General features: G+C 37.1%; 1 protein-coding gene across 1 annotated transcript in view; it reads left to right on the top strand.

Moving 5' to 3' along the window:
• Positions 1-1,426: 1,426 nt before the first annotated feature.
• Positions 1,427-10,253, top strand: part of LOC118333518 (5-hydroxytryptamine receptor 3A-like) — a gene marked incomplete at its 5' end in the record, with an annotated part of 12,456 nt that continues 3,629 nt past the window's right edge. The window contains 9 exons of the mRNA XM_035669203.1: positions 1,427-1,609; positions 3,118-3,162; positions 3,870-3,979; positions 5,643-5,812; positions 6,713-6,870; positions 7,465-7,675; positions 7,757-7,936; positions 8,641-8,720; positions 8,834-9,007. Of these exons, the coding sequence (XP_035525096.1) occupies positions 1,427-1,609; positions 3,118-3,162; positions 3,870-3,979; positions 5,643-5,812; positions 6,713-6,870; positions 7,465-7,675; positions 7,757-7,936; positions 8,641-8,720; positions 8,834-9,007 (1,311 nt within the window). The remainder of the gene's footprint in view (positions 1,610-3,117; positions 3,163-3,869; positions 3,980-5,642; positions 5,813-6,712; positions 6,871-7,464; positions 7,676-7,756; positions 7,937-8,640; positions 8,721-8,833; positions 9,008-10,253) is intronic.

Raw genomic sequence — 10,253 nt, 5'->3', positions numbered from 1 at the left:
TAATTTCATGCTTTTGTCAATAAAGAATATGACTGAATTAATCATCAGTTATACATCTCAATACATAATTTAATTCATATATTTTAAAAATGTGTAATAACGCTGTAATTTCCTATATTTATTCTTATTTTATTATTTCTTACTACTTTCAGTGATTTATCTGCACTTATTTCTATTCTTGTGCTGCTGCAACACTTGAATTTCCTCTCTGGGCATCAATAAGCTTATTTTATCTTCTTTCTTTCTGTCTTCTTACTGATCCAACTGTTGATTTGTGCGAAAAATAGCTGCGATGACCACTAAACAGCCCATCTCTGTCTCATCAAGGCCTCCCGCCTCCTGCTTCTTCCCCTGAATATTCCCAGAGAGATGCGGTGATGACCACTGAGGGAGTGACCACTCTTCTCCGGATGGCTGCAGGCTAATGAGACTATTAAAAGCAAAACATAAATGATAGGTGATCCATTTTGGCCCGGCCCCTCTTCCATTATGAGGCGGAGGTATTATTACTGCTAGAGCCTTGGTGACATTTCCAGACAAACACTGAGAGGACTGGGATGCAGATTCTCACAGGTGTTGCAGTGAAGATGCTTATTGGTTTCCTCTCTCTTCTCTTCTTCACAGGTAAGCTTTTTTGTCATTTATTTCCTGAACACTCTTGTGGATTGTTAATTTAACTTAAACATGTCTTTTTAAACACTGTAAACTTTAAGGATGAAACTACCTTTTTAGTGTTTATCATTTTCATGTGTCTGCTTGGTGTTTGTAGTGAAGGAATTAATGCGTGTGAGCCAGAAAAGCGATGTTTTCTTATAAATAAATAAAGATGTTAAGAATAAAAATGTTTCCAGAGTTACAAACAAAATGTAAAAAAGAAAAAAAACAAGAAAAAAGAAGCAACTCAATGTTAATATGTCCTTTTTTATATGAAATATTCATATGTTATTATATATAGGAATATTAGATGAATCTAAAAATTGTGCCACTTTAACTACATGCAGTTGAGCGACAAATAGCAGATGGATCTTAGTTAGACAGCCCCTCATTTTTAACTTAAATGACAGCAAAAGTGCTCACATTTAAAAATCATTAGTGGACTGATTGCCGTCCTGCCAACGCCCATCTCGCAATGGCCTCTCAGTGACCACAATCAATGGTTATTACTGCAGATATTTGTGAGCTGGTGTTTCTTTTATGCCCTAATAATAATAATCTGAGAAAGCGGTGGATGCACAACCAGACAGAACAGAGACTAATGTTTGTCATTTCTTCTAAATTATAAATAATTAAGAGCACATAGAGTAAATCTGATGTCTCTGAAGTTCTATTGTAGAAGAAAATTGATTAAGAGCTTAATTTCCTGATTTCTTTCCTTTTAATGTGATTTCTGTCAAACAGAATGTGTTTTGATGTATTTTGATGTGTTTTGATGTGTCTCTTTCCTGTAGATGGGGTGTACACTGAGCAAAACTGCAGTTATCACGATGTTTTAAACCACCTGAACCTGAACAGAAACAATGAACTGTACTTAATGACCCGGCCTGTTAAAAACTACAAACGGCCCACACGGGTGTCACTGGAAGTGCTGCTCTATGCCATACTAGATGTGGTAAGTGATTAAATCTATATTTCTCCAATTTCCTTTGTTGGAAGTGTTGTCTGGGCATAAACTCAAATCTAAAGAAATGTTCAAAATTGGTCAAACCTGTATTTAGTCTTTAGGCACATGGGACTACTTTTTCCCCCCCTAAAATGGTATAAAATGCCTCAGAATAAGCAGTAAAAACTGAGGGATTTCTATTATTTTTCGTACACACATGCAACAGGCTCCTATATATATATTCCATATAAATAAAAGTATGTTTGTAATAAAAAAATAATACAAATCCCTCTGTTTTTACTGCTTATTCTGGAGCGTTTTCTACCATTTTAGGAACAAACAGTAGTCTCATGTACCCAAAGACTAAATATAGTATGATAAGAAATTGGCTGCAACTACACACAAACAAGTATTTGATATCATACAACATACATCAAATTAACACAATTGTAGTGTTTTTCCTCGTCATTCAAAAATCCTGACTTTGACACATGATAAAAGTGTGATATTTTAATGTTATCTTAAAATTTACTCTCAGATACTTGCCCAATGTATGTCTGTACTACATTTCTAGACTTTAGAGCAATCAGAACAAATTTTATGGCATTTTTATTTGTCATATTAAATATAGTCTTTGGGCACAAATGGGTCAATTGGTCGCCAAAATTCATGTAGCAAATACTCGTAACTCTTAAGCATATCACAGTGTTTCACTTATGATGGCGGACAGCAGTGACTACATTAACAGTTCAGTATAAAATATTCCAGCTGTAAAATATATTTAAATGTGTTGTAATAACTTAATTAACTGGTTAGGTTCATTATTTTAACCCACAAAAAAACACTATTATGGATGTAAGACCTAAAAAATGACTTTAGAAAATCTTCAGGGAATGTGAGGTGGAAAATGCAAACAAAATGTGTTTTAATATAACTTTATTATCCTTTTGAAAGGTTTGTTTGGCAAATACAGGAATCTTCTCACAATCTGTGTCTTAATCACTTTGCTGTATATACATTTTTTCATGTTGTTGTTGTTCGCATGAATGAAACATGGAAATATATAGTGGGAGTGCAGGTCAAATGATTACTGTGGTAATATGTAACATTTTGTCCCAGTTGCACCATTTATTAAACAGATTTTAAGATTGATTTTCTCTCTTACATGTGCTGCTGCAGCCTTTACGTCAATCTGACAACACTATATTCAGACTAAATTCAGAAACTAGGGATAATAACTTTGGCTTAATTATGTTAACTGTGGCTATCTCACCAGCTAGCTTTGATAGCTTGACATTGCTCTCTTGCTTTAGGTGTTTATCTCAAGCCAAACCACAAATTTGAAATGTTTACATGAACAGGATTTATTGTAAATTCATTCATTCATCACTCTGTTTATTATAATGCAAATTACAGATTTAGACTTTATAATGTATAAATTCAGAGCATTGTGCCGTCTGTGTGGAGGTTTGTGCTTTGGCTGGAAAGATTTTCACACTCATTATTTTTGTTTCCAGGTTGAGAAAGATCAGAAATTCATTCCTTATGTTTGGACTGTCATGGTGAGTTCAGTGTCAGTAGATAATAAAGAACTCAGATTTAAAGGTGACGTTCACTGCCACTAGATGTCGCACTAGAGCACCAGCATCATCCACCAGACCTCCGACAATCACCATCGCTTGTTTAGTTGAAATGAAAGATGTAAAAAATATGGGCAATAAGTCAAAGTATGTCCATTAAAAGTAGTTGTTTTTGTCTGACAGGCTCAGATTGTTATTATGAGTTTCTGACAATTTTAAGGAAAGGACCCCTACAGAGATAGAGCGTTTGTTTAACCAGAAAAAGCTGTAATTTCATTTGACACCAGACTCCATTGACAAAAGTGGTAATTTTATCATAACTTCATTTCAACTGGACAGAAACAAAATAAAATTCACCAAAACCGTCTTTTTTTAGTCTTTTCCAACAATCACCAAGTCTTGTTTGGTCAAAATAAATCCTTAATATATGGAGTTAAATGAGAAATGAGAAACAGCCACTATATTGCTTTCTTCAAAGCAAACACGAAGGGACTCAAGTGTGACATCATTCTCTGTTCAGGACACTATTACTCCCTCATATCTTTACATAGCAAATAGTTGTTTGCTGCTATATCAATGTTCTAAATCTCTTTAAAATGGTGTTACAGTAATTTGTGTCCCTCTTTCTCACTTCCCTTTGTATTTCCTGTCTATGTTCCTGTTGTTTACCCCTTTGTTTCCCGCTGTAGAGGTGGCACAATGAATACATTTCCTGGGATCCAAATCAGTTTTGTGGCATTGATAATGTTTCTCTTCCTACTGAAGTTTTGTGGAAGCCAGATCTCACCATTGAAGAAATGTAAGTGTGAATGTTGTTAACACACACACACACACACACACACACACACATTCACCATGTGTGTATATTTACATTTTATATTATATTATATTAATATATATATTATATATTATAGTCATATATAGAGTTTTTTTTGTTTTGTTTTCAGAGTTTCTGGTATTCTTTTTCAGATTCACATAAACACAGTAATGAACGGTAGGACAAGTATGTGGAACAGAACACTACTTTTTAAAAGTGACATCTCTTTGTAAGGTGCAGCAGTATTTTCAGCAGTGGTACAAGTGCAGAGGAAGAGGCCAGATGACGAGGCCAGATGACAAGCCGTTATTGCAGGGAATTAGTTGTTCCTGTGGTGGCTGAGACCCTTTGCCAGTTACCTTCCAGCCGGGCTGGGAGAAGCACACATGTGAGAGAGCAATGCAACTAAGTCGGCTTTCAGGCAGCGGTATGAAAGACTAAGAAGACCATTACCATCTGAGGGAAAGCGAGCGCTCTACCATTTGAACTAATTCCCCTTGTAGACTGGCTCTTTGCCTTGTGTGCCAAGCTGACTTGTGCCTCAACTTTGTGTGCTTTGTCATGATAACACGTCCTGTAGTCCACCCTTGAAAACACACTTCCCAGAGTAGAGGTGATGAGTGGTTTAAGGCAATGGACTGCCTGTTCCTATTGGTGCTTTGCACACGTGTGTTCGAATCCCATCATTGTCGCAGTCACAAGTTACGTTGAGTCTGCATGTTTATATGTCACCAAGCTCAGTCGCAATTAGGTAGTGTTCAATATTGACCGAATCAGATGTTCCATTTTAATATATTTGTTTTTTTGTTGCTCTTCAGTGTTGTTCTTTTCATGTCTCCCCTTTTGAAATGATCAACAATTATTTTTAGTTAGCCCTGTGGCAAAACTTGCTAGATTTACAACAAAACAGCCCAGTGCCAGACACACCTGGACACCAACCACCGCCAAAACAAATGGCGGGTTACGTCATCCCAAAACAAGACTTGAATTCCCACTCTGGGGGTAGACAGTCCCGAAAGAAGTGCGCTTCCCTCCACAGGGCCTCTCTCTCAGTGGCCGCTGCTGTGTGCTTGATACAATCATAGAAATCCAAAGGTTTAAATAATGAAATAGTAATGAGGAGCACTTGCCTGCACTTTGTGAAGGTGAAGAAGAACAACTGTTAACATTTTTGTAATAGTTTTAAGTTGGTTTTGCGAGAAACATTTTAATACTCAAGCTGGTGAATATTCATAAATTAATATATAAATAAATATAAATTGCCAAAATATCCATCACATTTTCAACATGGTTTTCTATCATTTCTTCTTCTGCAATAGTTTATTGACTCCAGACTGGAGAATTTAAGTGTTTATCTTAATGCATTCATGCATGATAAATTAAAAATTACTTGCGTGAAATGTAGTTGCATAACTTATCTTATTGCCACCTAATGAAGCGGATTGGGCATCCGCGATGATGTGACACATTATATGCATTTTCTTTGTCAATGTTTTCATAAAATTAACATTGATTACGTCACAATTACTTGCCTCAAGTTACCTTAAATAAAAAACAGTGAGGTATACAGAGTTTTAATTTGGGGAACATAGAGCACTGGTATTGGGTCTAGCCATCATGTGTGTCTCTGTGTGTTCTCATACAGGACAGAGAAGGACAAAGCTCCCCCGAGTCCTTATCTCACCATCAATGATAAAGGCGATGTTGAGGTCCAGAACGACCAGGTGCTGGTCAGCACCTGCAGGATGCACATTTACAAATTCCCTTTCGACATCCAGAGCTGCAACCTCTCCTTCAAGTCCGTCATACACACCGGTGAGAGCGTGATGAGTTGTGTTTAATGTGTAACTGTGTTTATAAGAGTTTATAGTGACAGTTGTGTGTCTGAGGTAAACATATTGGTTGAGTCAGTCTTTTGTGAAAGGGAAAGAATTAGTAAAAGAATATTTTTTTGGTTTTGCAATAGCGCCCTCTGTCGGTGCATTAACCAACAGCACAGTATCCTTCCATTCTCTGTCTACCGTAGACGATCTATACTAATTAATTTCACATTGCCAATAAATAGGCTATATAATTTCGCATAATAAGCATAATCACATCACCGTCCCAAGTGGCACTGATTAAGAGCAAGTGTTAATTATTATTTATTCGATGGTTTGATTTTTTCTGTTCATATCACACTACAACAATGACAGATGATAACAATCAGATATGATCATGCTTTAAATGTTCTCCCCAAATTAAGTGTTCTTTCAATTACTTTGTGATATGAGCGTTAGGTGCAGAATATGGGACTATTTTGTGTAGTCGCTGTATTTCTGCTGTATTTTTATTTACTGTGACAGAGAGCGGGGGGTCATGGTGAGCAGAACGTTTGCAGTGGAGATGGTTTTGATAGATGTGTAGATGAGTTTCATGTTGTTTTCAGAATTAAAAGCCCTATTGGTGAGCATCTGTAGCCCAAGTTTTTGAATTGTTAGCACTAACCGGCCCTCGTTTGTTGGCTTTTCCTGCCAACTGAGAATCTTGATTCATATTTGATCAGCACTACCTTGTTTGATAGTTTGATCTGAGTTTTACTGTTAACATCACAAAGCAGCCACACCCTAAAGTATAACTTATTTTATGGTCTATTTTACTACTAAATTGGACCATGAACATCACGGTATCATGGTATATATAGCAACCAGTTCTTTCACCTCCTATCTCATGCAGCAAAGGATATTCGGCTCCAGCCGAGCGACAACTCTTCAGAGGCCACCGAGTGGTCTCGTGAGGTGATGCGGACCCAGTATGAGTGGCTGTTCATCAACATGACAGTTACCGCCAACAATGCCAGCGATTTGTTCGGCCAGGACATCATCATTTACACTGTACGTATAACTAGCCACAGATGTACAAAGGTAGAAAGTAAATGTATCACTTTATTCAGTGCCTGAATTGGACAAAAAAAGGTTCCTTAACCACAACATACCCCTAAACCTAATTCTAGCTAACTAAGTGTTTACACAGGGATATAGTTATGCGGGCGCTTGCCTACTTTTTTAACCACCTGTATTCCTCCCCTACTCGTCCTCTGATTGGTTCTGACCCTAACATTTTCAGGCAGAGTAGGGTTGGTTTTCGTGGAATATTACTAATATCTGCATTTTCTGCCTTTCTTTTTTCCTTATTTTCAAACTTCTTACCCTATTTTTTTCTTCTTTTACTTCTTTAACTGATCTGAAAATAGCCACCAGCAGCTCCTCTTTAACTCATAAAAAATATCTTTTTACTTCAATTTGTGAGTGTAGGATTAATACAATATAATAATGATTCTGTTGCTTCTTTTTACACAGCAGAACATGAGCAGATTGTTGCAGATTATGTTGTTGCAGGCTGCGTACTACGTAGTATTTCCAGTTGCCTTTCTCAGACGTGCAGGAATAACAACATCAACCACCTCAACCTTTAACGTCATGTCACAGATCACCATGAGGAGGCGGTCTCTCCTCTACATTATCAACTTCTTGCTGCCCATCCTGTTCTTCTTGTGTCTGGACTTGGCCTCCTTCCTGATCTCAGACAGCGGGGGCGAGAAGCTCAGCTTCAAGATCACCGTGCTGCTTGCCGTCACCGTGTTACAACTTATTCTGAACGAAATTCTGCCTTCCTCGTCAAACAGGATTCCACTTATAGGTAAAGAAAAGCAGGAACAGCACATACTGACTCAAAGAGTTGTTATTTATCTGCATTAATGATGCTGCCTGCCTCTCTCAGCGGTCTACTGTATTGGGATTTTTGCTCTGATGATGCTGAGCCTCCTGGAGACGATTTTGGTGATGCATCTGATAGAGAAAGACTCCACTGCATCCCAAAACAACGAGGCAAACAGAAACCAAAGCTGGAGAGAGGACTGTGACAAACAGGGCAAAGCCAACTTCCACAATAGTCATGGAGGTGAGACCAGGAGCCAGTTTGCTGTTCAAAATTAGTCTAGTTACATATAACCTTAGTGTCCTTAGTAATTACTGGTCCTTATGTAGATATAGAGATTTAGATATTTTATTTTATTTTATTTCATATATGAAATCATGTGTGTGTAGCATAAAGGGACTTTTATTCCATTGTACAACCTTGTTGTATAATGATAATTACATGTCTATTCTAAGAGCTGTAAAACTCATTTACTCATTTACTAATATCGAACAGAATAAAAGGTAGCTAACATGAAACATGGTCGTCAATCTGACCTGTTGCTTGATCAAAAACTAGTGCAATAAGGTGCAATTTTAATATAATATGTGTAACAACATTATAATCAATTACTGTAGTTCTGAAGAGATGCCCTGGCCTACAAATCTTTCTCCAGATTATTCTACATATAATCATGATTTAAATAGCTTTTGAAAATAAAAATTTGTGATGCAAAAATTACAATTGCAATACGTGTCAAAATAATCAAAATATTAATATTAAATTGACCATATTGTGCATCAAAAAGCTGCTTAATAATAATTAATAATTAAAATAATTGTTTGTGCACCAAACTTTTAGATAAATAATTAATCAATGTAGGTACACATAAACCAGCAATGATTAACCATTAATTATTTTTCTACTTAATACGTGTTTGCTTTGAAATTGTCTTTGTTTCCCTTCAGAGGTGCCCAAATTGACTCAATGCATCTATGATGTGTCTACTGGTGAAACTCCATCTGAACTGCTGCCGGTTGCCAAAGAGGTTAGAATTGGGTTTAAATCCTCATCACGATGGGCATGAAGTGCTGAAATGTCTTAGCTGATAATGTTACAATCCATAATTGTATAAACCCCTCTACTCAACCACTTTTGCAGGGCGACAGCAGCATACCAATGGAGGAGTGTCATGCTTTGGAAAAGATCTCAAGCGAGCTGAGAGAGATTGAGAAAACACTGTCTCTGCTCCTCAGCAACAGGAGGGAGGAGGAGAGCCCCGACTACTGGACCGGAGTGGCTAAAAGAGTCCACAAATGTTTCTTTATTTTCTATGTAACAGTGGTCATTTTGTTTTTAGTTATTATCTTTTTGAAATGGAATGCCTGATGACATGATTAAGGGGAGACTCGTGGGTACCCGTAGATCCTGTATTTATTAAAATATTTTGAAGTCAAAGGTCATGGGAACCCTTCCTCTTCCCCCCTTGGTTGGTACCAGTTGATGTGTTAGGTCTTCTAGTTATATATATATATAAAAAGGAATAGGTAAGGATAACGGGTTGGCCAATCAGATTTCACGGGTCCCCTTTATAAAACGCCCCTGGTTGTGGCAACAACGTAATATCTGTTTTTTGAAAACACTACATTTGTGTTACACGGTGGACTCGCAAGGAGGTATTGGGGTGGATGACGGGACTGTCACACAGTCGAGGGTTCGCGTCCACACTCCTCCGAGGTTAGCAAAGAGTGATTTTGGTTGATCTTATCCACTCATAGTAGTCACTATGAGTGGATAAGATTGTCTATTTTGGTGGAAATTTGGTTCGTATTACATGATATGTACTCATAATGATGAGGAAATGTATTTGACTGATCAGATATTGTCCATCAGAATATTACAACTACTGAAGGACTGTTATTTGCATGTTCTACGTGGTACTAAATCCGCATCTAACGCATATGAACATATGACATGGTTTTCATCTGGACATCTGTTTGTACTGTAAAATGTCTCTAGCATATAATATGCACAATTTATGTATTGTACATGCTCTCACGGGTTGTGCATATTCTTGGAGGACACAGGGAAAAATCTTTTAATATTTATATCAAGTTGTCTTCAGAGGAAACGCAGTATTTAATGCTGTGTGGTTTAGTCTACAGTGTGTCATGATTAATTTAATGGAGTAACAATAAACAGTTGTATATACAGTGCTGGCTTTGAAACATGTATGAGACTCTTTGTATATTTGCACAAATAAACAGCTAAATAATAACATTTTTCTTCTTATACAAAAACAAACATATGCACGTTCTTGTTTTTGTCACTTGTGGGGGCCATAATTTTCTTTGTTACTTGTGGGGACCACGTATTTTGTATTGACTCACAGCTGAATTTCACTGTGTAAATGTTATTTTCATCTCCTTTGTCATCTCTATATGCAGTGACGGCTGGTGGAGATTTTGGGTGGGTGGGCTAACAAATGCATTATACTCATCAATACTCAATACAGCAGCAACAGTAGCATCACATCAAGTTACAGCAACAACATTGTATACTTTGTTATAGCAAGTGCTCT

Source organism: Morone saxatilis, unplaced genomic scaffold (assembly GCF_004916995.1).
Source record: "Morone saxatilis isolate NCDOM2014 unplaced genomic scaffold, NCSU_SB_2.0 Contig1, whole genome shotgun sequence".
Classification (NCBI taxonomy): Eukaryota; Metazoa; Chordata; class Actinopteri; family Moronidae; genus Morone; species Morone saxatilis.
Note: the sequence above shows the minus strand (reverse complement) of the source record. Positions and strands in the feature narration are given on the sequence as shown.